General features: G+C 37.0%; 3 protein-coding genes across 3 annotated transcripts; all 3 read right to left on the reverse strand.

Annotated features, from left to right (window-relative positions):
• Positions 1-465: 465 nt before the first annotated feature.
• On the reverse strand, positions 466-1,401 carry LOC122124228 (olfactory receptor 6C2-like). Its single transcript, XM_042698951.1, has one exon. It carries the CDS (start codon positions 1,399-1,401, stop codon positions 466-468), a length of 936 nt encoding a protein of 311 aa, XP_042554885.1.
• Positions 1,402-10,275: 8,874 nt separating this feature from the next.
• On the reverse strand, positions 10,276-11,211 carry LOC122124225 (olfactory receptor 6C2-like). The gene has a single exon (XM_042698947.1). The coding sequence runs from the start codon at positions 11,209-11,211 to the stop codon at positions 10,276-10,278; it is 936 nt and encodes a 311-aa protein (XP_042554881.1).
• A 10,550-nt stretch (positions 11,212-21,761) lies between these two features.
• On the reverse strand, positions 21,762-22,694 carry LOC122124236 (olfactory receptor 6C2-like). The gene has a single exon (XM_042698964.1). It carries the CDS (start codon positions 22,692-22,694, stop codon positions 21,762-21,764), a length of 933 nt encoding a protein of 310 aa, XP_042554898.1.
• Between the last annotated feature and the right edge of the window lie 219 nt (positions 22,695-22,913).

The raw sequence follows: 22,913 nt of genomic DNA on the forward strand, positions 1-22,913 counted from the left end.
TTTACATTCCTACAAACAGCGCAATAGGGTTCCTCTTTTCACACATCCCTGACCACTTTTGTTGTTGTTCAATTCATAATATCGTTTAATCTATCTTGGTGAGATAGAATCTCATTAAATTGTGAGGAATGGAAAAAGGAGAAGAGATTTCTGGGCCTTCTATTCTATCCTCAGTGTCTGAAGTCTAGTCTGGTATTAAGAATATTCAACAATAAGCACAATTACTGAAATAAAAATACATAATGAAATTATTGATTTTGTTTCACTTTATTTGTGGTTTTGGCAAGTCTTGATATGTGTGGTCATTCTGTTGTTTCCTCGTGTTTTGTGTTTTCATTCGGAGTCACCTTGAAATTGCTAGAAAAGGCCTGAGGTAAAAATCCAATGTCACATGCGTAGAAACCAATGCTTTTTTTAAAGAAAACTTATCAAAACTTTTTTTTTTTTTAACATTGGTGAATTTCCTTACTTTCTTAACAACAGTGAGATTCTTTTGACTGTGTTACTGAAGGCCTGTTTCACCTGCTTGTTTCTCAAGGTGTAAATGAAGGGGTTCAGCATAGGAGCAATGGAAGTGGTGAGGACAGACACACCCTTGTTGACAGCCATTGAATCCTGGGCTGAAGGCTTCACATAGATGAAGATGCAGCTGCCATAGGTGATGGAAATCACAATCATATGGGACGAGCAGGTGGAAAAGGCCTTTTTCCTTTGCTTGGCAGAAGGGAATTGTAGAATGGTCTTAATGATGTATATGTAAGATAGAACTACACACAATAGGGTCATGACAAAGGTTAACACAGCACCAACTATGACTATCTGCTCTATGATCCATGTTTCTGAGCATGAAATCTTCAGGAGGGGGTATGCATCACAGACAAAATGGTCAATGATATTAGAGTCACAGAATTCCAAGCTTAGGCCGAGTGTAAGTGGTGGGAGTATGATTAGCAAGCTAGCTGCCCAGCAACAAAGGATGAGTCTCCTACAGACCCTGCTGTTCATGATGGTCACATAATGCAGGGGTTTGCAGATGGCCACATAGCGGTCATAGGACATGGTGGCCAGCAGAAAGAATTCAGTTACAGCAAAGAGATCAGTAAAAAAAAGTTGAATGGCACAATTGTTATATGTAATTGTGTTGTCCCCTGTTGATAGGTTGTACAAGTATCTGGGAATACAAGCAGATGTGAATGAGACTTCTAAGAAGGAGAAATTTTGTAGGAAATAGTACATGGCAGTTTTGAGTTGTGGATCCACGATGGTGAGAGAGATGATGGTGAGGTTTCCGGTGACACTCAGCATGTAGGTGAGACACAGAAAGATGAGGAGCACAGCCTTCAGTTGTGGGTCATCAGTCAGGCCCTGGAGGAGGAACGTTGTGACGGTGTGATTTCTCATCATCCACTCCTGACTGCTACTCAGTCTGCACTGCAAGTTCAGATATTTGGGTGTGGTAATTAACAGAGCAAGAAAATGATTGAAATTGCATCATATGAATTTAAATGTTCTATTCACACATATTATCAATTATAGTAGTAGTTTAGGTTGTATAATTCATTCTTTTCATTTTAAGGTAAAATGAAAAATTCAAGTATTCATATAACATTCTACTATTTAAATATACAATACTATATATTGTTATAATGAGTAGTATAATATATATAATATCATAACATGTTACTTACATATTATGTTATTGTAACTCAATAATACATATGTATCATATTATAATTGTGCTGTATGTTATATTTTGTTACTATGTGTTATATATTATATATTTGTGTTATATATTATATATGTGTTATATATTATATACTTATATATTATATATTATATGTGTGTTATATATTATATATGTGTTATATGTTATATACTTATATATTATATACTTGTTATAAGATAAACATATATAATATACAGTATACATATATATTTTATATTGTATAATTATATAATTTTGTTTTTGAATTAACATGTGTTAGTAATTGGGAAATGCATATGCACACAGTGTGTTTTCAACAAATTCATCTCCTCCATTTTATTTCTACTTCATCCTTCTCTCTTCCCTTTGTTTTTCCAAGTATTTGGTGGTATTCGTCATGCTGACATTATGTTTGGTCAGGCCCTGAGTTGAAGCCCCAAGACTAGCGCAGGTATATACACAGACACAGAGACACATATACATATACAAAACTTGTTGAAGTTAGTCAGAAAATTGTAAAAAAAAATTTAGTTTCCCATTATTACTTTCATCTTAAAATTGCAAGTCTGCTCTTTTTCTGTTTGGTACTGAAGAAATGGAATATTGTAAGTATAATACAATTTATTGTGTTATATGATAACATATATTTTGGCATAAAAGGAATACCTGACAAAAGTTACTGCAATTGTTTTTAGTTTTCTGCTTATTTAAGTTTGGAATCTACTTTAAAATGCTGTTATTCAAGCAAAAACGCTCTTCAACGGAAAGAACGCTGCTGGAGGAATATCAATACCAAATTTCAAACTCTACTATAAAGCCATAGTAATCAAAACAGCTTGGTATTGGCATAAGAACAGACCTCGGGACCAATGGAATAGAATTGAAAACCCAGAAATGAACCTACAGACCTATAGCCATCTAATCTTCGATAAGGGAGCTAAAACAATAGAAGGGAAGAAAGACAGCCTCTTCAGTAAATGGTGCTGGCAAAATTGGTTAACTACATGTAGAAAACTAAAGCTAGACCCTTATATATCACCCTGCACCAGAATCAACTCGGACAAGGGTCTCATATCTAAAATATACTTGGAACTCAAAAAATTAAACCACCCAACAACAAATCCTCAAAGAAACAACTGCCCAATACATAAGTGGGCAAAAAACTTAAAGAGAAGCTTCTCTGAAGAAGAAAGAAGGATGGCCAATAGACACATGAAGAAATGTTCAACATCCCTAGCCATAAAAGAAATGCAAATCAAAACAACATTGAGATATCACCTCACTCCAGTTAGAACAGCAAAAATCAAGAACTCTAACAACAACAGATGCTGGAGGGGATGTGGACAGAAAGGAACCTTACTGCATTGTTGGTGGGAGTGTAAACTTGTTCAACCACTTTGGAAAGCAGTATGGAGATTCCTCAAAAGACTTCACATAGAACTCCCCTATGACCCAGCAATCCCACTTTTGGGCATTTACCCTAATGTTTACAAAAAAAGACCACACTAAAGCTACCAGCACAACTATGTTTATTGCAGCATTATTTACCATAGCTAAGATATGGAACCAACCCAGATGCCCCTCAGTAGATGAATGGATCAAGAAAATGTGGTATATACTTTTGGGCATTTACCCAAATGATCACAAACAAGGCCACACTAAAGCTACCAGCACAACTATGTTTATTGCAGCATTATTTACCATAGCTAAGATATGGAACCAACCCAGATGCCCCTCAGTAGATGAATGGATCAAGAAGATGTGGTATATTTACACAATGGAATTCTATGCCTCCATCAGAAAGAATGACATTTCCCCATTTGTTAGGAAATGGAAAGGCTTGGAAAAAATTATATTAAGTGAAGTAAGCCAGGCCCAAAGAAACATAGGTCCCATGTTTTCCCTTATTTGCAATATCTAGTATAGGTATGAGTCAAGTGGAAAAAGTCAGAGAATGTGATGTTAGGAAAACGAACCCTCAAATATGTATTTTAATGTTTTTGTTTCTTTCATGCATGTGTTTCTAATGCATTTATAAGATTATTTCTTTGTTGCTTTGTATGTCCCTCCCCCACAGTGTAACCCCCGCTTTCACTATATTTGATGTCAGTATAACATGTGGAGGAGACGGGGACAAACAAGTCGTTTAAGGATTCAGGTGGACCTGTTGCAACAATGAGAAGTACAAAATGTCATGTCAAAACCAGCTTTACAATGTCGGTGTGAGGGGAGAGGGGGGGTATGATTGGGTGGGGGGGAGGGGGGAGGCTGGGAAGGGAGGTGAAGTGTAAACAAAGGAGGAGGCTGCAATGCTTGGTAAGAAAAGTATGCATTATCCTGCCCATGTAATTGTAACCCCTCTGTACAGTATGTTCTCAAATAAAATAAAATAAAATTAAAAAAAAAAAAAGGAGTAAAGCCAAAAAAAGAAAAGAAAAAAAAAAAAAAGAAAATGTGGTATATATACACAATGGAATTCTATGCCTCCATCAGAAAGAATGACATTTCCCCATTTGTTAGGAAATGGAAAAACTTGGAAAAAATTATATTAAGTGAAGTAAGCCAGGCCCAAAGAAACATAGGTCCCATGGTTTCCCTTATTTGCAATATCTAGTATAGGTATGAGTCAAGCGGAAAAGGTCAGATAATGTGATGTTAGGAAAACGAATCCTTAAATATGTATTTTAATGTTTTTGTTTCTTTCATGCATGTGTTTCTAACGCATTTATAATATTATTTCTTTGTTGCTTTGTATGTCCCTCCCCCACAGTGTAACCCCCGCTTTCACTATATTTGATGTCAGTATAACGTGGAGGAGACGGGGACAAACAAGTCGTTTAAGGATTCAGGTGGACCTGTTGCAACAATGAGAAGTACAAAATGTCATGTCAAAACCAGCTTTACAATGTCGGTGTGAGGGGGGAGGGGGTGTATGATGGGGTGGGGGGGAGGGGGGAAGCTGGGAAGGGAGGTGAAGTGTAAACAAAGGAGGAGGCTGCAATGCTTGGTAAGACATGTATGCATTATCCTGCCCATGTAATTGTAACCCCTCTGTACAGTATGTTCTCAAATAAAATAAAATAAAATAAAAAAAAATGATGTTATTCATTTCACTAAGCCCCAAATATGACATTTAATTCATGTTTAATGGGTTAAATTTAAATATGTTTAAGCAGATGTTGAATAACATTTCCACAAGTACAGATTGATTTCACTTTGTTATTACTCATGATCCCATTTTGTTTATTTTATTACTGTTTCACTATTTTGTAATGAAAGGAATATTATCCTTCATACCTATATTTTGCTAAAAAGTTAAATAAGTTAACATATAAGATACTTATAATAGTACCTGGCTGAAAATGAATGAGAAATATTAACTGTTTCTGTTTCCTGGTCCCCAAGGGTTTCCCTTTTGTTGGTTAACATATATTTGATCTTACTGAGATCATGTGTTTTCCCTGTAATTTTAAAGTGAAAATGATGAAAATTTATCTTTTCTTTCTGTTGAAGTTACAAATTTCTAAGCAGAATTTCTTTTTCTTTTCTTTTCTTCTTTTTTGTTCTGGTACTGAGGTTTGGACCCTAACTGTCCTTTCTTCAAGACTGATATTCTAGCACTTAAACCAAACCTGTTCTTCCAGCATTTTACTGGTTAATTGGAGATAAGAGTCTCATGGGCTTCTTGTTCAGTCCAGCTTTGAACCCAGATCATCAGCTCTTGGACTCCTAAATAGCTAGGATTACAGGTTTGAGTCACTGATCCTCAAGTTTGTTTTGTTTTGGTAGTAAAGGTACAGTACTTAGTAACAGAAACCACCTCAAATGATAGATCACTTGACCCATGACCCTTAGCACTTTCTTTTATTTTTTTGTTGGTCATGGGGCTTGAACTAAGGGCTTGGACTGTCCCTAATCTCTTTCTGCTCAAGGCTATGGCTTTACCACTTTGAGCCATAGCTCCACTTCTGGTTTTCTGGTAGTTAATTGGAGCTAAAAGTCTCATGGACTTTACTGCCAAGGTTGGCTTTGGACCATGATCCTCAGATCTCAGTTTCTTGAGTAGCTAAGATTATAGGTGTGAGCCATAAGTACCCCTCCTCAATAATTTTTTTGTTTTAGTAATTCCTGCCCTCCCACCTCCATGGTTTTCTTTTTAGGTGCTGTTTCCTATACAGCTTGGAATAGAGGCATTCACCAATATTTGAGTGTATGTGTTCAGATGGGCTCTGCCCTTCACCTTAAACTACAATCCTATTCATCTCTGTCTATTTAATACCTGAGATTACGTGTGGCCCACTGTGTCTGTCTAAAATGGGTACTTTTAACTAGGCAATATTGAAATCATTCTCTCACAACTTACCTTTATTGCGGCATGCATGTTTTACCTGTCATCTTTCCAATTTATAATTTGTAGATACTTATTTTCTTTCTGATGTCTCTGGTGTTGATAGTCGCTTGAATTCATTTATTTCTTAACATAGGCACTTGCTTTGAATAGCTTTGAGTAGTATTTTAGTATATGATTTCCAAATATCCTTGTAATGTCATTCATATAACCAAATGAACCCTAAGTGTAAGTCAGAAATGAAACTTTTGATATTCACACTGCATTTTGTTTCTCCCATGTATTCTTCATAAACTAGTGTAATGTAGTTAGAGCACCTGTGGTTTATGCTAGCTACAGAAATAAGTACTTCACGTCAATTATCTGTCTGCAGGAATATTCCCTCCAATGCTCCATGTTTCCACCTTCCACTCCTGTACCTCCGTCTCTAATTCCACTAGAAAGACACATACTTGGTCGTTGGTTTCTAATTCTTAATTTCCTGAAATTTCGCAGTACTCAAATTATACTACTTACTCTCTTAAGTTTGCTTAATGTAGTTGTATCAATGCCTATATACTATGCAACATAAAACTACTCTAAGCTAATGTTTGAATTAATATCATCTTAGGAATTCCTTTTCTAAATTGTAACAATCCAGAAAGATCCATTTATTCAAGGTTTATGAAGCCCAAGTCTCAAAAAATGTAACAAATGATAGAATTTTCTATACTTACACTTCTGGCAGTTAATTATATCTTTCTATTAATGGTTTACACTTACTCTTAGATATGTAATTTGAAAATGAACATTACATTGAACACTAACATCATACGATTTCTGGTAGCCTAGCAATGCACCCTTTGCTTGAGATTTCTCTCTCTAATTGGCTACATCAACTTTCTCTCTACCCCTATAGAGCCACCAGCAATCAGGCAAGAAAGTAGCTTTGGTTTTCTTTCTATCATTGAAAAACGGGCCCACAGAGTTTGTAGTACCTTTGAAATAGTGGATGCTGTGAGTTCTTTTGCTTAGTGAGAAGATTCTCTAATTTTAAGCTCTATATTTATATTATTTTCCAAATCTGTAACAGAGTTAATAAACAAAGGAGTCCATGGTAACTCACGGATGAAAATCACTAATGAATTATCTATGTAATGAACTTGGGAAAAAACCCAATCTGCCTTAGTAGCTATGGGAACACAGCCTGCAGAGACCAGAGAAAGCACTAGGAGCATTGCAAAGAGATTGTTAAGAAAACATTAAGAACCTAATTACAAACAAACTAGTCCAGTTTCTTTCCATTCAGTCTTGTCTTGAAAGACAGCTAAAAGTTTTAGATCTCCTTTTAGGCTTTATCAATTTAACAGTGAATGAATTCCATGTTAATATTTTAAAACTACCATTTGGTTCTACTTTCATTATGTTCTCCTCATCAGGCCAGTTATAAAACTTTTTCAGTAAAAGTTAATAATTAATTTCATTACACATTCCTAGGTTTAGAAACTAAACATTCTCTAAGAGACATGAAACATATTTTAATGTATTTACATATTTGATATTTATTTATTTTTAACATATTTGATATTTAATACCTAAGAATCCCTCTGACTCTTGGACGATCACTTAATTTGAAATCCATTCTTTTGGCTTTCAATTTTTTTTTTTTTTGCTGGTCGTGGGTCCTGAACTCTGGGCCTGGGCACTGTCCATCAGCTCTTCAGCTCAAGGCGAGTGCTCTATCATTTGAGCCACAGCACCACTTCCAGCTTTTTCTACTTACGTGGTGCTGAGGAATTGAACCCAGGGCTTCATGCATGCAAGGCAGGCACTCTACCACTGAGCCACCTTCCCAGCCCTGGCTTTCAATTTTTGACTTATAATTTTTCCTGTAACAGAATTACAGCAGATTCTACTTCACAAAAACATCATATTTTAAATAAATTTATTTTACAAGTAATCTAGGAATATTTGAAGTTCATTTATTATATATACATTCATTCTCTCTCTCTCTCTCTCTCGCTCTCTCCCCGTCTTTCTCCCTCTCTTTTTGTGCTGGTCCTTAGATTTGAATTCTGGGCCAGAGGCTGTCCATGAGCATTTGTGCTCTACCATGAGTGTTCTATCACTTGAGCTACCTCCATGTCTGACTTTTTACGATAGTCAGTTGGATATAAGAGATTCAAGGGCTAAACAAATGTAGCAGTGGTACTTACTAGACTATGTGGCAAGTGAACTATATAACTTGTGTGTGGGGATGGGGGAAAAACTAGGAGAGAGCGAGGGAAGGGGTGACATGGTTCAAAAAGAAATGTACTCATTACCTGACTTATGTAACTGTAACTTCTCTGTATATCCTTTCTTCAATAAGTAAAATATATTTAAAAAAAGAGTTTCATGGTTTTCTTGCTTGGGCTGGCTTTGAATCATGATCCTCAGATCTCAGCCTCTAGTAGCTGGGATTATAGGTATGAACCACCAGCACCCAGTTATATGCATATATTCTTGTTGAAATAATTTTAATAAAAACATACAATTATTGCATATGATTATTTTGTACAGAATAAATTTTGATATATGCATGTGATTTTGAATGATTAAATCAAGGTAAGTAATATATTAACCACTTTATTCTTTTTTTGTATTTTATTTCATTTATTTTATTTTTTTTTATTGTGAAAATACTGTACAGGGGGTTACAATTACATAGGCAAGATAGTGAGTACATTTCTTATCAAGCATTGTAGCCTCCTCCTTTGTTTACCCTTCCAATCCTCCCTCTCCCCCATCCAATCCTCCCCCCCAAATTGTAAAGTTACCACTTTATTCTTTTTTGGGGGGGGGTTGAAGAATTGCATTTACTGTCATAGCTATTTTGTCATGTGCAAGACATTATCTTAGAGTATAGTCAGCTTGCTGTTCAGTAGATGTCAAAACCTCTTTCTGTTGTCCAACTGAAACTCTGTATCCTTTGAGCAACAAAAACAAAAAGGGTATTAGTGTTTGCCTCTGGCTGTGAAGAAATGTAGAAAGATAAAAAATGGAATTGTTAATAGGTACAATATTCCTTTTGGGATGATTAAAATGTTCTAAAGTTAGATTATGGTGATACACACAATTTTGTGAATAATACTAAAATCATGTAATTGACAATCATAATTTATACTTCAACTTTGTGGCATGTAAGTCGCATATTAGTAAAAGTATTTTGGTTATTTAAAATTTTTATTGCCTATTCTTAAGATGCACAATATGCTAGCGATATACCTATTTTTGAGACAAGGTTCAAAGCTCAATGGCGCTTGAAACTCACAATCTCCTTACCTTTGCCTCTATACAGCTTATAATATTGTATTTTATACTGAAAAACTGACAAGAAATATTTTGTGCTTTTACTTCATACAAAGAAGAAAACTCCAAGGGGGAGGCAACAATGCTTGATAAGAAATGTACTCATTACCTTGATTATGTAATTGTAACCCCTATGTATACCATTTCACAATAAAAACTTATTAATAATAATAAAAAAGAAGAAAACCTTTGAGATGACAAATATGTTAATTTGCTTGACTGTAGTATTTCAGCTTGGAAGAGACAATCATATTATTTTTGTTGCTAAAAGTGTAATTGGCAATTTACTTCTTATTTAGCTAGATTTTATTTATTTATTTATATTTGCCTCTTTTTATTTTCAATTGAAGCTAGGCCTTATATTTTTGGAAGATATTAACATAGCTATTATGTGATTTTAAAAATTGATTTCATTTTAATTTTTGGTGGTTGTGGTACCAGGCTTTGAATCAGGACCTCTCACCTGTTAGACATGAATGATGCCACTTGAGCCATACCTTCAGCCCTTTTGGCTTTAAGTTTAGTTTTTAAGTAGGCTTTTGCACTTTTGCCTAAGGTTCAATGGATCATGATCTTCCTACCTTAGATCTCTTGCATACTTGGGATAATAGCCATATGTCACTGTGTCCAATTTATTTTCTGAGACGGAATTCTCACTAATATTTGTGCCTGTGCTGGTCTCTGGTGGTCGTCATCTTTCTGATCTGCTCTTCCTGAGTATCTAGGCTCACAGGTGAGAGCAAGCCATCACAGTCAGCTTGGAAGGAAGGGATCTTCAGAGGGGGTTGTGGGGAAGATGTCACTAGACCTAGATGGGTAAGAGTGTTTTGAAAAAGTTGACCCTTGGGAACTTGGGAAGTTCATTCCATGTTGGTTCAACTTCAACATTCTGTTAGTTCTTGGAAAATATGATGATTCTTTTGATGGAGTCACTGAAAGCTTGTTTGACTTGCTTGTTCCTCAGTGTATAAATGAAGGGATTCAGCATTGGGGCGATGGAGGTCATGAGGACCATCACCCCCTTGTTAATGGCCACCTCATCTTTTGCTGAAGGCTTGATGTAGATGAAGATGCAGCTGCCATAGGTGAAGGACACTACAATCATGTGGGATGAGCAGGTGGAAAAGGCCTTTTTCCTTTGCTGAGCAGAAGGGAACTTTAGGACTGTTTTGATGATATAAATGTAGGACAGAACTACACACATCAGTGTCATAATGAGAGTCAGCACAGCGCAGATGACAACAGTCTGTTCCATGAACCAAGTATTTGAGCAAGCAATCTTTATGAGAGGAGATGCATCACAGAGAAAATGATCAATGGTGTTAGAAGCACAAAACTCCAGATTTAGGCCTAGGCTAAGTGGAGGGATTATGATCAACAAACCAGCTAACCAACAACAGAAGACAAGTCTTCTGCACACTGTGCTATTCATGATGGTCACATAATGCAGGGGCCTGCAGATGGCCACATAGCGGTCATAGGACATGGCTGCCAGAAGAAAAAATTCTGTTATACCAAAGAGGTCAGTAAAAAAGACTTGGGTAGCACAGGCATTGTAAGTAATCATCTTGTCACCTGTGGCTATGTTATACAAATATCTTGGAATGCTAGCTGATGTAAATGAGATCTCCAAGAAAGCAAAGTTCTGTAGGAAATAGTACATGGCTGTTCTCAGCTGAGAATGGACTAAGGTAAGGGAGATAATAGTCAGATTCCCAGTGACACTCAATGTGTACGCCAGGAAGAGAAAGATAAACACCAGGACCTGCAGCCGTTGGTCATCTGTCAGTCCCAGCAGAATGAAAGTTATTACTGTATTGTTCCTCATTGCTGATTTTGACTTCTGGTACATCTGCATGTAACATTCAGAAATGTTTTGTTAGAGATGAACAATTTTTCCTAGACCACTCAGATTTCATTTTTTTTCTTATTTAAATGCATACTCCAAGGATACCTTCCAAGTGTCTGTGGGTCTGTAAAGATGCAATGCAAACATATATATATATTTGACTCAAGAATTCTCTGATGAGGAAGAGTGTGTGAATGCAGTCATAATATTTAATGTATATATGTGAAAACAGAACTAGGTAACTGGTGGGGATGGGTGGGGTTGGAGAGATGGGAGAGAATGGTAAAATGGGTGACACTAAACTGATTAAACACTTTTGAACAGCTACTTAAGGATAATAAAAAGTACTTAATAAGATCCTCGGATGCTTTTGTTTGACCTGTTTTAAGATGCTGATAGAACTCACACAACTTAGTATCATGATGCACACTATAATCACCTAGGAATCTCTTTTTTAGCTCAACCATTAAACACGTTTACATTTTTGTTCATTGCATTTGTGTGTTTTCTCTCTGGGGCACCCACTGCCAAACTAACATGCATGATCACATACATACAAACACAAGTTTCCTTGGTCCTCTCCTGATATTGCCTGCCTCTTCAGTCCTTAAGAAATTACTTCCAATTCATGGTGGTGTACAATACAGAATACTTTAATGCCTGATATACTACATGTAGTATACGTTCATGGTATCATGAAATATTCTGATATATAGCTTCAGGCTCTTTTGCCTGTTTGTTACAGTTTTCTTTTCTCCTTCCCCTAATATATCCTATGGTAATAATTTTGGCTGTGTGAAACAATCTTGACCTAGCACTAGAATATGAAAAATGACAAATCTGAATTAAGACAGAATAGAAATTATGATCATAATTATGACATAGTCAAAGACATTGACACAAGCAAACACCATTAATCAAATGTGGGGCTGCTGAGAGCCAGTGAGTGGCTCATGCCTGAAATCCTAGCTACTTTAGGAGGCTAAGGTCTGAGGGTTTTAGTTTGAAACCAACAGGACAAGAAATTCTGTAAGACTTCTTTTTTTCCTTCTTGTCAGTCATGGCACTTATACTTAGTGTCTGGGGTCTGGGGTGTGTCCCTGAGCTTTTGTGCTCAAAGCTAACACTCTACAACCTTGAGCCACAGCTTCGCTTTGTGTTTTCTGGTGGTTAATTGGAGATAAAAATCTCACAGACTTTCCTGCCCAGGCTTTCAACTGTCTCAGACCTCAGCCTCCTGAGTAGCTAAGATTATAAACCTGAGCCACTGGCACCTGGCTAGTGAGACTCTTATCTCCAATTATCCAACAAAAAGCTGGAAGCAGAGCTGATGCTCAAGTGGTAGTGTTAAGCCTTGAATAAAAAAAAACAACTCAGAGAAAGTGCTCAGGCCCCGAGTTGAAGCCCAGGATGGGTACTCCCACACACAAAATGTTTTGATATTAATTTTACTTAAATTTTCTGAACTTTGAACCTATCATTAAATGTCTTTTATTACTTTTGCTTTTAGAGATACTAGTTTTCTTTACTTTGTTATCTGCATAGCACAGACTAGAAAAAAATAACTTCTCTTTGTGTGATATTTTGGCATAATATCTTCTACAATCCTGTCTTCTCATCTCTCAGGTAACAGAGATTACATCACAGAATCAATATAATCAACTCTATTACCACCAGATACTAGTCAATACTCTAAATATGATTAAAAAGTCTTCTTTCAAACTATATGTTTGAAATGAGGACAGACATTGTTAATGAGGGATGTTACTTCTGTCAATTTGTCAGTTTTTTAGGGGAACATATGGACTGATAATTATATGCATATATATATTTTTTGATGTGAGATTGACAATATAGGTAATGTACTTTTGGACAATAATCACATTTTAACATTTAATTGCCATCATTTTCTTGGGTATAAAAATCTTTCTAAATGAACTGTATATATCAAAAAAATTTTACAGAATATACAAATGAGCACTTCCATTTCCTGTTTTAAGGTATAACATTTTTTTTTCTTCCAGAGCATAATTGAAACTTAGATTACATGGAAGTAAGCATAAGAATGAGAAATGACTTATGGAACTTACTATTTGGATTGCCAATTATATTTTCTACTGGAGGTTGAAACTTGAAATATTAAAATTCATAAATTGGGAATGGCCACAGAGAATGTGGATTTCCCTGTGAACTTTTGGCCACATTGGCTATGAATTCACGGTCAAATTCATGGCAACTCTTAAGACATACAAACATCTCAGGATATCCATCTTCTGCTGGTTTTGTGGGCATCTTGGCTGCACTACTGTTACTCTCCATCACCACTCCCCCTCCAAAAAGTAAAAGTAAAAAAGGAAAAGAAAGGGTAGTATATGAAGGATGTAAAGTGCCAGGAACCTTCTCCAGTTCAGGATAGCTGCTTCTCTTACTTCTCAGAACAATGAGCACATCACTGTAACTTGCTCAACATTTGCCTTATTTGATAACTGGGTATAAACATTGTCCCCAGTGACCCATACATAGTCATTAATGAATCTTCCTAGTAACTAAATCTGAGGTTAAACAGGTGTATAAGTGTGCTACCTTTAGCTTCTTTGGAGACAGTGTCCTTGGAGACTAGAGTGTAGAGCAGTAGGGACTATAGGGAAAAAAACCTGATTGTAAAATAAAACGTGATTTTGGGTACTTTTATTTTGTTTTTGGTGCCAGTGTTGTGGCTTGAATTCAGGCTCCTGAGTTCTCATTCAATCTTTTTTGCTCAGCTGGCTCTCTACCACTTGAGCCACACCTCCAGTTTTTGAATTTTGCTGCTTAATTGGAGATATGAGTCTTGAGGATTTGTCTGCTAGTAGTGGTTTCAATTCATAATTCTTAGATCTTATCCACTTGAGTAGCTAGGTGGCTAGACTATCTAAACTGAGGTTAAACCTATAAGACAGTCATAATAAATCACATCTTTCATTTTATGTTTGTTACCTGACTTACTCATTATAACTGGGAAATTTTAATTAGACAAGAAGAGAAGGAAAATGCAATATATATACATATATATACATACATGTATATATATACTGTACATAATTCCAGGTTTGTTCTAGAAATGTACCAATATGTTAACAACTACTATATCTGGTTTACCCTAAAGGCTTTTTATCATGATATGCTCTTGAATTTTATCAAAACGTTTTTCTGCTTCTGTTGGTACGGTTATATTGTTTTATGCTTATTCTGTTGATTTAATCAGTATATACTGATTATATATACAGGATATACTGAGCCATGTTTGCATCCCATTGGATGTGCAGAAATATGGCTCTATGTATTTGTCTATCTTCTAAAGTTACTCCTGTTGATTTTAGGTTTATTTTATTGTGGTCAGAGAAGATACATGGTATTCAATTTTTTTCAAAGCATGTTGAAACTGTTTTGAGTTCTAACATATGGTCTATTTATTTATTCTCAAGGTTGTTCCATGTGCTGATGAGAAGAATATGTGTTCTGTTGCTGGACGCAATGTTTTGCAAATGTCTTTTAGATCCAGTTAGTTTATAGTGTAGTTTAGCTTTCCTGTTTCTTTATATGTTTTTTTTTTTCTGGATGATCTCTTTATTGTTGAAAATGGGGTTTTGAAGTCTTCAACTATTATTTTACTAGATTCTTCTCTCAAATGTACTTGTACATTTGGATACTGTTGGGTGCATGCATTTACAAGAGTTAGATCTCTTGTGGATTTTAGCCTTTTACTGTTATTTAGTGATCTGCTTTGTGTCTATTTTCCTTTTAGCATTGTATATTTTATCTGCCACAGATATAGTTACTCTTGCTCACTTTTGGTTTCTGTGCTTATGGAATGTACTTTTTTTGTCTGTTGTGGGGCTTGAACTCAAGGCCTGGACAATGTTCCTGAGCTCTTTTTGGCTCAAGGCTAGCATTCTACCACTTTAAGCCACAGAGCCACTTCTGGCTTTCTGGTGGTTAATTGGAGATAAGAGTTTCACAGACTTTCCTGCCTGGGCTGGTTTTGAACCATGATCCTCAGATCTCAGCCTCTTGAGTAGCCAGGATTATAAGCATGAGCCACTGGTGCCTAGCTGGAATGCATTTTTCTATCCAGTATATATTCTATTCAGTATACATGTGTATTTCACTGGTGAAAAAAATGTCTTCTAGGCAGTATATGGTTGAATCTTGTTTTGGAAAATTATTCTACCCAGTCAATTTCAGTTAATCAGGGAGTTTAATCTGTTTGCATTCATGACTGTTATTGACATGTAATTTTCTTTTCTTGGTGCTTGTGGGCCCCCTGTGGTGTGGATAATATTTCTGAGTTTGTTACGCATGCTAGTTCTTTGTCCCTGGTGCATGTCAGTCCCCTGGACATGAGAGAGGTCTTACTTTGATCTTGGCCACTTGTTCCTTGGAATGAAAGGCACTTCATTTGGGTTTGGGAACTAGAAGCATGATCATAGCACAGGGAATTCCACCCTTCTATGTCAGCATGGTAGAATGACAGCAGGTCCTCAAGGACGGAGGGATGATGTACTGGACACTGACCTCTCCATCAGGATATACTTTAGCAGCAGCTTTGTGTTGAAGATGGTTTTGTGCTAGAGCAGCTTGGGTCGTTGGTAAAGAAGGGACACATGCATTCCATTCCTGCTGCATGGAGTCTGAGCAACTCTTCAAACTGAACTCAAGTCGTGTACTAACTGTGGGATTGTCCTGTGTAGGTGATTGTGATGGTAATTAAGGTGGCCGAGGATCTTCTGCTATCCTTGCTACCAGATGCCTCATGGCCCTTCTTTGTGCTGCCATCTCAAGTTTCTGTGACACATGGAACTCTGTCATCTTATGGAACACCAATGATCTTCTCCTAACACTTTTCTGGAAGGGTAGTTATTTTATTTTGGCAATACAGGGTCTAAACTCAGGGGTTTTCCTTTGTGAGGCAGATGCTCTTGCTAAGTCATGCTTGCAACCCTTTTTTGCACTTGTTCCTTCCATTTATTTATTTATTTCCTGTTGGTTGTGGAGCTTAAACTCAGGGCCTGGGCTGTCTCCAAGCCTCTTTGTGCTCAAAACTAGTGCCCTACCACTTAAACAACAGCCCCACTTCTGTTTTTTTAATTAAAGATAAGAGTCTCACAGGGGCTTTTCTGTTTGGGCTGGCTAGGAATTGTGATCCTCAGATCTCAGCCTCCTAAGAAGCTTAGATTACAGGTGTGAGCCACTGGTGTCCAGCTTTCTTTTTCTTTGTAGTATTTAAAATAACATACTTTAAATTATCTTTAAGTAGTTGTACAAAGGGTTGAATTCAACATTAATTTATGACTACAATGCATCTTTTTAAAAATTTTATTTTATTGTAAAGATGCTGTACAGAGGGGTTACAGTTACATGGCTAAAGTAATGAGTATATTTCTTTTTTTTTTTTTTTTTGGGTCTGGTCGTGGGGCCTGAACTCTGGGCCTGGGCGCTGTCCTCAGCTCTTCAGCTCAAGGCTAGTGCTCTACCACTTGAGCCACAGCACCACTTCCAGCTTTTTTCTTTTTGCTTATGTGGTGCTGAGGAATCGATCCCAGGGCCTCATGCATGCAAGGCAAGCGCTCTACCACTGAGCCACCTTCCCAGCCCAATGAGCATATTTCTTGCTAAGCATTGTTACCCCCTCTTTGTTTTTCTCCCACTATCCCTTCCCTCTTCTACCTCCCTCACACCTCTCCCCACTCCACAGTTGTAAAGTTACAATGGGTTCACCTGGGGAAGGGAAATAACAAAATGTTGAAATAAAGATATATGTATTCTTTGGTTCAAGTTGTTATATTTTAAATGAATACATAGTAAAATTAAATAGTTTTCTCCATAAGTTATGAATACCATTATTCGAATCATTCTTTGTTTCTACACTATCACTGCAAATTACAGTCATTTATAGTTATCTTACATAAAACAAATCTATTTAGTTTACTTTGTTATTATTAGGTATGTTTCATATGCATGAGTTAATCATCTTTCTCAAGCTGGGTGACAGTGGTTCATGCCTGTAATTCTGGTTATTCAGGAGGCTGAGATCTGCGGATTGTAGTTTGAAGCCACCCTGGGCAGTAAAGACCATGAGACTTTTTTCTGCAATTAACCATCAAAAAGTGGAGCTGTAGTTCAGGTGGCAGAGAGCTAGCCTTGAACAATAAAGCATAAAGAAAGTGACTCAATCTCGAGTTCAGGCTTCCAGACTGAGATAAATCAAAAACAAAAAACAAAACAAACAAAACAAAGCCAGGTGTCAGTGGCTTACGCTTGTAATCCTAGCTACTCAGGAGGCTGAGATCTGAGGATCCAGGGCAGGAACCTCCATGAGACTTTTCTCCAATTTACCACCAGAAAACTGGAAGTGATGCTGTGGATCAAGTGGTAGAGCGCTTGCCTTGAGCTACAGAGCTGAGAGACAGTGCCCAGGCCCAGAGTTCAAGACTCACAACTGACACACCACCACCACCACCACCACCACCACCACCAAAACAAAACCAAAAATAACCCCCCTCAAAACAAAACCCTTTAAGGGAGGAACATAAAGGCACAATGCCTAACTCCCTCTGATCATATAAAATAATATTTATCAAAATGAACTTCAGGAAATGAAAACATGAGTTTTTTCTTTGTTATTTTTGCTTTCTTTTTGTCTTGTTTATCTGTCTTTGGGAGGATAGGAAAGGGTCCAGAAATGGTGGAACAAAGAGTGAACAAATGCCTCAGTGGTACTTACTGGACCCTATGTTGAAAACCAGCTATACAACTTGTGGGTGGGTATCTGGGAGGGAAAAACTGGAAGAGAATGAGGGAAGGGGAGACATGGTCCAAAAAGAAATGCTCTCTTTACATGACTTATGTAACTATAATCTTTCTACACATCACCTTTGTAAATATCAATAACAACAACAACAACAACAAAAACCCTCTCCTTTAAGAAAATAGTACTGGCGTTTGAATTCAGGATCTTGTGCTTGCTAGGCAGGTGATTATCTTGCTTCCAGTCCTTTTGCTTTGGTAGTTTTGGAGATATGGCCTCATTATTGGGATGGACTTACCTGATCTATGATCTTCTTATTTACGCTTTTTACCATAGCTAGGATGCCCAGCTCTTCATTGATTGAGAAAGCATTCTTGCAAACTTTTTGGTTGTCCTTACAGTGTTATCCTCCCAAGTTGATAGGATTACAGGTGCAAATCTCTATACTGGGCTATATAAATAAATCTCTTGATTGAATTATTCTTATGCAACTGTATTTTTGTTATGTTAACTGATATTGAAATATAGCTCTCTTAATAAGTATATCTAGGGCATAAATTTTCTGAGTTTGAGGTGAAAAATCAGGACAGTTAGAAATCTCTTCTCTGAGTGGTCAGAAGCCTGGTGTCCTAATCTCAAGAATGATTTGTAGTTTCTTAATGGTGAGCGAGATGATCCCCAAATTGGAGACATAAAGACATAAAAGTTCATGCTAGATCTTTTTTTTTTTTTGTTCTGAGAAATCTGGAAGTCTTTAGCCTAAGAAAAAAATGTAAGTGCAACCTTTAAAAGTCTGTTTCTGGAATCACAGAAATGGTATATTGCATAACGTCTGGTCCATATCTCAGTGATAATTGGTCTATCTTTAAGGATGAGTTCATGAAAACAGATTACATATTAACTTATTGAGTTGCTTTGTATTACTATATTATGCATATAGTTGTGTTGAGAAATGAAAGGCAGATTTCCAGAGACTCCATTAGATGAAGTATTGATAGAGGTTAACAGTTTTATATGCCTAGGAATGTGGGAAACACAAAGTAGATCATTGGAATGGTGAGTGTATTCTGCTGTGAGTCCATCAATGTCACAGGAATGATTTATGAAACAAGCACACCTAAGAGTTGCAATGTCTGCCTGTGGTTTTCATGAACATTAGAGTTATTTAGGGTATGAAATAAAAACGTTTTCCTGGGAATCAGTCTTGATTGATTATAGAAATATCTATCTAATTTCATTGTCTCTTTGAAAATTATCTGTGGTTAAATTATCTTCACTGTGGAATGAGAAACCTAGCATGAGACCCTAGAATATCTCTAGATGTTCTGCAAGGATTTTTTTTCCTTCCAGGAAGAGCAGCATGTTTTTCCCCATTCAGGTCCTGTGAGATGTGTGGCCACTAGTACGTAATGGTTTTACCTTGTTCAACTTGTTAAAGATTTTTTTCAGGGGCATTACTTCATGGCTCCACATAAAAGTGATTTTGAGGAGGGTGTTGGGATGGGGGTGTTGTTAGGGGTTTGTCTTGTTAGGCTCTCTATTCAGGGAACATGGCTGAATTCAATCTATATATGTATACAGGAATATTCTGACCCACATGTATAATTCTCTTTATGATTTAGGTTCCTACTTCTGCTGAAATAAATAACTACAAACCTATTGGCTTAACAACAACATGAATAATCCTTTTTGGATTCTGGAGATCCAAAGCATGAAAGCAAGTCGATGTTAGGAGTGAATACTTTCTGAAGACTTCAGGACTAAAGAACTTTTGATTTGACTTTTTCAACTTCTTGGGACTCTAAATTTCTTACTTCAGGGTCATTTCCTTGAGTCTTGTTGATTTCAATTTTTTGGTTTTTTACTGTTCTAAAGTATGAATCTTAATTTTATGAATACAACATCCAATATAAGCTAATTTCTAACATCATAACTATTTCTGCCCTTTACAAACCATGAATGCTCATGTTACAATGACATGGTATATTTTGTACAATTTTTTTATTTTTATTTTTTTATTGTGAAAATACCATACAAAGGAGTTACAATTATATGGGCAAGGTAATGAGCATTTCTTATCAAGCATTGTTGCCTCCTTCTTTGTTTCCCCTTCCTATCCCTTCCCATCTCCTCTCCCCACCCCGCCAAAGTTGTATAGCAAAAAACGAACTTTTGTACAATTTTTTCCCCCTAGAACTCAACTTTTTGGTTTTCATTAAAAAATGTTTCTTGGGAGGTGGATGAATGAAAAAGGAAAAAGAGCACAGATACCGTCAGAATATTCAACATGTGTAATGTGTGGGAAATGTGAAATGAGTCTGGGGCATGGGGAAAATGATGGAAGGGGTGACACTGACCAAGAAACACTGAACATGTAAATAGACGCATTAAATTGTAGCCTTCTTGTACAACCACTGGAAGTTTAGAAAATGAAAAATTGAAATAGGAAAAAGTGGATTGTGTGACGTTCCTTAGGTGTAGCTTAAAAACATCATGTACTCTTTACCTGACTTATGTAACTGTAACCCCTCTGTATAACACCTTTATAATAACAATAAAAATTAAATAAACATCCCAATGCTTTAATGTCTGTTAGCGGGGCATCAGATATACTGTAATAAACAAAAGGTCAGAGCCAGATAAAAATAAAAGTGCTTGACAACCTCTTTCTCTTACTGGCATTATTTAACTCTTTTGTATTTCAATATTCTATCTGTAAAATAAAGCTAAGATAAAATGTGTTTTATATTTTCTACTTCATTTAAAGAAAAATTCATAGGATTTCCGCAATGTTTAGTGGTACTGGAGGTATTGTAGTAATTATTGTGGTAACCACTGACATTCTACTGGAAAGGCAAACCCATTACGGACATCATCACTTTAATCTTTTCTATAATATTAATTCCATATCCTGAGATAATTCATTTCAGGGCTTATTGTTCATCATAAAATTGATGGGATGATAAACCCTTGCAAATCCTAAAAAGGGAGCATGAAAATCCTTGCCTTTCTTGCTGAACATGATCATACAATGCTGCACAGAGTTGAAGAAATGGAACTAGGACAATTGCTGCTCCCTGAAAATGACTTATATGTTCATAAAATAGTCATGAATAATGAAAGGAATCCTCTTAGGAAAAAATGATGGGGGCTGGGAAGGTGGCTCAGTGGTAGAGCGCTCGCCTTGCATGCCTGAGGCCGTGGGTTTGATTCCTCAGCACCACATAAGCAAAAAGAAAAAAAGCCGGAAGTGGCACTGTGGCTCAAGTGGTAGGGCACTAGCCTTGAGCTGAATAGCTGAGGGACAGCGCCCAGGCCCAGAGTTCAGGACCCACGACCGGACCCCCCACCCCACCAAAAAAAATGATGGGACTTCAGAGAACCACCCCAAACTGGACTTAGAATCAGCAACTCTGTTTCATAGCATAGGACAAATTAACTGAGGCCTGTATTATAAAAACTTGGTTCCTCTACTTGAACCATTTTTTAAAAAGATTTTGCTGCTCCAGGGCTTGAATTCAGGGTCTGGGAACTGTCCCTGAGCCTCTTTGTGCTCAAGGATAGCACTCTGCTTGAACCACAGTGCCACTTCTGGTTTTTGAGTGGTTAATTGGAAATAAGAGTCTCATGGAGACTTTTGTGTCTGGGTTGGCTGAGGATCTGAGCGATCCTCATATCTCTGCCTCCTGAGTAGCTAGGATTCTAGGCCTGAGCCACCAACACCTGGCTTGAACCACTTTCTTTACTCCTTAAAGCCCAACACCATTCTTTTGATTGTGTTATTGAAAGCCTGTTTCACTTGTTTGTTTCTCAAGGTGTAAATGAAGGGGTTCAGCATAGGAGCGATGGAGGTGATGAGGACAGTCACACCCTTGTTGACAGCCATCGAATCCTTGGCTGAAGGCTTCACATAGATGAAGATGCAGCTGCCATAGGTGATGGAAACCACGATCATGTGGGAAGAGCAGGTGGAAAAGGCCTTTTTCCTTTGCTTGACAGAAGGGAATTGTAGAATGGTCTTAATGATGTATATATAGGACAGAACCACACATACAAGGGTCAAGATAAAAGTTAACACAGCACTGGCTATGATCATCTGCTCTATGAGCCATGTTTCTGTGCATGAGATCTTCAGGAGGGGGTATGCATCACAGAGAAAATGGTTGATAACAGAGTTACAAAATTCCAGATGCAGGACAAGGCTAAATGGTGGAAATATGATCAACAAGCTGGCCGCCCAGCAACAAAGAACAAGTCTCCTACAGACCCTGCTGTTCATGATGGTCATATAATGCAGGGGTTTGCAGATGGCTACATAGCGGTCATAGGACATGGAGGCCAGGAGAAAGAATTCTGTTACACCAAATAGATCAGTAAAAAAAATTTCAGCGATACAGCTGCTATATGTGATTGTGTTGTCCCCTGTCGATAGGCTGTACAGGTATCTGGGCATACAAGCAGATGTGAATGAGATTTCTAAGAAGGAGAAATTTTGTAGGAAATAGTACATGGCAGTTTTGAGTTGTGGATCCACGATGGTGAGAGAGATGATGGTGAGGTTTCCGGTTACACTCAGCATGTAGGTGAGACACAGAAAGATGAGGAGCACAGCGTTCAGTTGTGGGTCATCAGTCAGGCCCTGGAGGAGGAAAGTAGTGAAGGTGTGATTTCTCATCATCCACTCCTGACTGCTACTCAGTCTGCACTGCAAATTCAGAAATATTTGAAATGACAGAGTCCTGTTAACATTGCACAGCAATAAATCAGTGCCTTAAAATGATGCAAAAGTTTTTTTGACATAAATTTTCTTTAATTTGTTTAGAAATGTATCATTATACAGATAATATAGGTTTTGCACAGTATGTTCTCCTTTGAACTACCAAGGAAGTGTTTA

This window comes from Dipodomys spectabilis, unplaced genomic scaffold (assembly GCF_019054845.1).
Source record: "Dipodomys spectabilis isolate Male_0828 unplaced genomic scaffold, ASM1905484v1 ptg000234l, whole genome shotgun sequence".
NCBI classification, from domain to species: domain Eukaryota; kingdom Metazoa; phylum Chordata; class Mammalia; order Rodentia; family Heteromyidae; genus Dipodomys; species Dipodomys spectabilis.